This window comes from Protopterus annectens, chromosome 1.part2, assembly GCF_019279795.1.
Source record: "Protopterus annectens isolate FY-2018-M chromosome 1.part2, PAN1.0, whole genome shotgun sequence".
Classification (NCBI taxonomy): domain Eukaryota; kingdom Metazoa; phylum Chordata; order Ceratodontiformes; family Protopteridae; genus Protopterus; species Protopterus annectens.
This window is the reverse complement of record NC_056727.1, coordinates 255,521,064-255,527,063: the sequence shown is the minus strand read 5'-3', so window position 1 is coordinate 255,527,063 and position 6,000 is coordinate 255,521,064. Positions and strand designations below refer to the sequence as shown.

Below are 6,000 nucleotides of genomic sequence, written 5' to 3'. Positions count from 1 at the left end.
GTATTACAGACATGTTATGTTCTTCGTCAATTTAGTGGACAGAGTTGTTGAGTATAGATACTGAATTATATTTTTCCAGTAGTCACTGGGTGAAAATCAGGGGAATTACTTCTGAATGGAGTGCTATTCTGTTATAAGATACACTCAGTCCCTCTTTTGTATACAGCACATACAAGTATGGGAAATTTGAAGGAATGCCAGTTCATCTAATGCACATCTTCGGGATGTTGCAGGAAACCAAAGTGTCTCACAAAAACCTACAAAGACATGGTGGTGGCAGAGTTGTGCAGACTCCACACAGAAGGCATGGCTGAGAAATGTACTGGAGAATCTAACTCTACGAGTCAGCAATGCTAACCACTGCACCTCTATGTTACTCTAAAATGTCTCTTTAAATCTACAAAACAAAAAAAAGAAATAAAAACAAATGTGTGAGAGCTTCTTTATGATTAAATAGGCACTGTCACCTCAGATGTAGAATTCAAGAGAAAGTGAATGGTTCCCTTTTAAGTCTATATGTGTATAAGCGACTAAGCAAGCATGTATTTAAGTGGCAGTGAGTGTTCTACAGATGCTATATGTATATAAATAAACTCATTGTACATGCACTGTGTGGACAAAGTGGTTGATGCACTTAGAACACACACAAAAAAAGAAAAATATATAGTACAAGGTGAGTAAAGATTTAAATATACTTTAATCATTCTGTTTATATGAAGTGGGTCCAGAGAATGTACTACTGATCTAGAATAAATATTTTGGCTACTGGGAGTCATGCATGCTGTACTCTGAAGAGCACTGGACTTCTGCTCCCGGTAGGTGTTGCTTCCTTTTTCATTAAACTGTTGAAAGCAGCATACCTGTCTAATTTAAAGCAATGCTTTGCAAACAGTGTTCTGTAATTTTCCAACCCCAGAGTCAGACCTAAAACTGTTGGTCAGCAGCAATGATGTTTAGCAATAAATACATTCTTATGCACAAAAGCTAACTTATGATATTAAATTTATTTATCTGCTTTTGGTTACCAAACTCATGCACCACCAAATCAAGGTTAGTCGTAATACCTCTAGTATTTTACTCTGATTTACCTACCTTCTCTTGCATATCCAAAAGTTCCTGGCAGGCCGGAATAGAAGTAAGCCTTAACAGTGCTGACAAAGCCTGGCATCTCTTATGAATCAAATGTTCTTTTCCCTTGGGCTCTTCCATGAGGAGCTCTAGCAAACCATAGTGTGCCTCAAGCAAAACCCATTCCAGTTGTTCTGTGATGGCTCCAAGATACTGACAAAAACATAATGCCTTGGCAGCTAGACTTGCAGCACTGAAAAAAAGGAATATGTACTACAGTAAAGGTATACCTTTGGAATCAGAATTAAACAGTGGTCTCATTTGCATTACATTAGTGCTTGGCTGAAACCCTACTTTTTCTGGTCATTTATAAAATGTGACATTTACACCAGGACTGAGTAGCACCCTGTGCTAGTTTGTTATAGCACCTGCAGTTAGAAAATGAGAATGTTTATACTTGCTTGTGGGTCTCATTCCTTTATCCAAAATATGTTATTTAATTGTTGAAATTACTGCAAAATGACATTTGGATCTTAAGGAATGAGATGTAATGGTTCACTTTGGTTTCATCTAGCAACCTATAACTGAGGTATATGTTGGTTGGTGCAGAGAATTTGTGCAAGTAAAAACTTCACACTTTGTAAGTGAAATCCAAATTTATAATTGTACATTTGTTATGAAAATACCTCTCAACTGTTCTTGATTTTTCAGAATGTCCCTGACTTTACCTCATATTTTTGCCCTGTCCTTCAAAAAATATTTGATTTTACAGTAAATTACTAAGAATTACAGTCTGCCAATATGGTTAGGTATTAGAGTTTCATACTTTTTATTGTCCATGAAATACAATCTGATGCAAAAGCTGTTGTTCTATTAACTTTTTAAGTTAATTACACGGATGCAAAAGCTGTTGTTCTATTAACTTTTTAAGTTAATTACAATATTTAGACATTTTATTTTTTATTTTGCTTTTGTTCATAATGTTTGTTCAACTGAGTTTAGTAAAAAATACTTTTTCAGCAGAGGCCAGGGGGAAAAGCTGCAACATATTACAGACAACAGACATTTAGTAATATACATGTACATTCATTAAGTAATATACGTTAACCATTACACATACATTTGCTAATTGGATTACATTCATATTTAGAGACAGCTATTACAGTATAAAAGATACTTGATAATTAGATGTTAAACATTGAGCATTTGAAGAGATGTATTACTGGGGTTTGTCATAGAGACAGTGTGATTAGTGCTAACATCCCAGGCTGCATCCTACATGAACTCAGGCAGGAACTTGCTGCACCATTAGGCACCCTATTTAATCAAAGCCTGAGTACTGGCTTCATCCCAGCTGAGTGGAGGACAGCCACTGTCATCCCTTTACACAAACATGGAGTGTCCACCAATCCGGGAAATTATAGACTCATCAGCCTAACTAGCCTGATATGCAAGGCCTTGGAATGGATTATCATGGACCTCATAAACAAGGACATTGGCAACCTCCAAACACTTGATCCCGCACAATTTGGCTTTGTCAAGGGGAGGTCATGTCTGCTAAATTTGGTCAGCTTCTTTGAGACTGTCACTAAAGTCATGGATGAGGGGAAGATGGTGCACACCACCTACCTTGACCTGGCCAAAGCCTTTGACACTATTCCCCACTCGGGCATAATAGATAAACTCTCTCAACTAGGCATCAATCCATATGTTACCAGATGGGTAGCAAACTGGCACACTGATAAAACCCATGTTGTCAAAATAGGGGAAGCCACCTCAAGCAGTAGACCCATAAAAATGGCGTACCCCAGGGTTCAGTCTTGGGGCCTCTGTTATTTGGGATATACCTTTCTGAGGTGCAGGCCAAAAACCAGTGGTCTATGGCTGACCAAGTTTGCAGATGACTGCAAGTTGGGTGCTGACATCAGTTCCCCTAGTGATGTGGACATCCTCCAAAAGGGTCTCACTCAGACAAATGACTGGTGCCAGAAATATGGCCTCAAGCTGAATACCAAAAAATGCATCATCATCCCCTTTGGAGAGAGTGATGTCCCCATAAATGATCACATTAATAACAATGTCCTAAGCATGCAATCAATCGTGAAGGATTTGGGAACCCAGGTTGATAGCAACCTGATGTTTGACCACCATGTTGCTTCCATTGTACGGAAAGCCTTCTACATGACCCACCTCATAAGTAAGGGTATCTCATCCAGGGACAAGGAGGTCATAATATCCATGTGTTCTTCCCTTATAAGGCCCATTATTGAGTACAATGCCCCTTTTGGCATGTACCTCGCAAAGCACATGCAGCAGCTGGAGAAACCACAGAGGTTCCTCACCAGAAGAATCTAGGGCCTCAAACATGTACCATATACAGATAGGCTAAAAGCCCTATCCCTCTACTCATTTTCATACACACTCCTCAGAGGTGACCTCTGTCTGGCATATAAGGCAATCACGGACCCCACCTTGATGGGACTGCTGTATATCTGCAAGTCAAGCTCCACTCGAGTAACCCACACACTCGGCCTCAACCTGGTCTGTGATATCAACAAGACTTGTTGGAGGGACAGATTTGTGTCCCAGAGACTCCCCCATCTATGGAATAGACTCCCTCTCCACATCAAGCAGAGCACATCTTTACCCCTTTTAAGTGCAACCTGGATAACTGGATGGGAAACAGAAAATATACCCCTGGGATTCAATCTCTGTCCCTGCTCGACAGGGGCATTGGGTGCTGATTTGTCTAAACATGGGCTAAACTGTTGGCTAGGCTTATAAGGGCCTCAAGGCCAATAGCCTAGTAACCTCCTATGATCCTATGATCCTTAGAAATTCAAAATAAATTGACAAGAGTAAAGGAATCTATCTTGTTTTAAATTTAGCTCTTTATTCAGAATGATTGAATTATGGAGTATATTTAGTACTCTAGTAGGGTTGCTCCCAATCTATAAATTCTGTATAAAATATCCAAAAAATGGACATGTACATAAAGTCTATAAAAGTATTTGGACACATATTAAAAGGAAAAAGAAAAAAGTCAGATTGGGGTCAAAGGGAGAAGGGTGCCACCTAACATCTTTGGATTTTATGTTTTAATTAACAACCCTGAAAGATACTCCAGTTATTTTTCACTGACCTACCATATTCTCATCAGATTTGTTTATGACCTTTCATATATCACAGAAGTAGTTTTTAAACACCTGAAGCTGTAGGTCGCTGCGACAGGGGAAAGTGATTTGGCATTGGTTTCATTTAGTAGCTTAAGAAAAGGAGCATGAGATTACTTATGTTAGCAAGATGTGTGATATTTGTAGCCAGTGAAGAAGAGAAACTTTGAACTCAAGAATTACCTGTGTTTATCTTAATAGGAATGCTCCCAGTACAGTATTAGACTTTTCAAGATGACCTTTGTGCTTACAGCACACCTCTCAACCTTTTAGAGCAAGAAATCTGGACAAAGTGACAAGTAATGGGGGGACAAAAGGCCCAAAAAAGGACACTTTTTAAATATTGCTCTTACAAACTTAGAAAGTTGATCGAATAACAGGTTTAGCATTAGAATGATTGTTCTAAAGGGTATGAAGTCTGAAACTCAAACATCTGTCATTATTTTCTAATTTCAGTCTTTAATGATTTGCCAGACAACCACACCAGTGAAAAACAGACCAAAAATATGGGGCAAAAATCTGGACATTCTGCGAAAATTTGTATAGTTGATTGGTGTGGTCAAAAATCTGGACATTATACAAAAAAATCTGGACAGTTAAGTAAGGCATAACTACACAGAATACAACTTCTTTTATGAGTAGGGTTTCTCTACCTTTGCAAAATTAGTCTTGAAGCTTTGCTTGCTGATGGAGAGGGATTAAATGACTTGAGGTGATCCACGCAATTATCTATTGTATCTACTGCTGTAGATTTTTAGAAACTGCATCAAGGATTAGGTTTAACAGCATATGGCAAATGCACACTACTGTCTTAGACTATGAACAGTACTTGCCACATCCAGATAAGCTATATGTTGTACTGCTGGAGAACAGAGTTATGACCACTGTCTTTCAGGGATTCCAACTCCTTCACTGTCGTCTAATTGCCTTGGAGGGTTACCTTGCCAACATTAACTGAAACTTGGTTTATACTATCTCACATTTGTGCACACAATGAGTTTCAGTATTGGGATGATAATGCCTTTTCAGTTCCACCATCCCTCCCTGCTTCTGTGGCACCATGCTGAAACCAGTCAGAACAGTCAGGCACTCCAAGGTCAGGATTACTGAAACCTCTTAAAATACATAAGACATATCATAACAGCTTTTTGTAAAAGTAACAATGCAGTCTCCCTTAAAGAATGTAAATGTAATAGTTATGTTTCACCAGTTCTGTGTAATTATCCTTGAATACTTCAATAATTAACAAGTCACTAACTTTTTTAATTAAATAATAAAATATTTCACATAAAATTATGCAGAGCACATTAATAATTAAATGTACAGACAACACACACCTGTGTATGGTATGCAGTAGTAGAGGGATATCTCCTATATTGCTCCAAATTTTGGAACAGGGAATTATCTTCTGAAATACTATTGACTATCCAGCTGTTTCTATTGCAATCTTCTAACTAAATGATAGCTGGAAATAACTATTGCTAACTTGTAAACGTACTCATTGATTGATAAACGCAGGCAAAGTGTACAAACGCAAAACTATATAAACATTAGCTCACTGTGTCCCTGAGAAGCAGTTTCTCACACTTTTACTTTTAATGTACGTACAAAAGTTTCTAAAATATTCCTCAATTTTAGAAAGGGCTACATTATTTGCTAATAATCCAGAGGTGTGTTCTGGAATAGGTCAACACTGGCAGATATTTAAGTAGCACTGTCTCTCCTGACAAGTTTGCCCCTTTTGCATTTGGTCTTTTGG

At 38.2% G+C, this 6,000-nt stretch overlaps 1 protein-coding gene across 1 annotated transcript in view; it reads right to left on the bottom strand.

Annotated features, from left to right (window-relative positions):
• Nucleotides 1-391: 391 nt before the first annotated feature.
• Nucleotides 392-6,000, bottom strand: part of LOC122792347 — a 480,531-nt gene continuing 474,922 nt past the window's right edge. The window contains exons 7-8 of the mRNA XM_044060140.1: nucleotides 1,093-1,321; nucleotides 392-397 (exon numbers count right to left, since the gene is read on the bottom strand). Of these exons, the coding sequence (XP_043916075.1) occupies nucleotides 392-397; nucleotides 1,093-1,321 (235 nt within the window). The remainder of the gene's footprint in view (nucleotides 398-1,092; nucleotides 1,322-6,000) is intronic.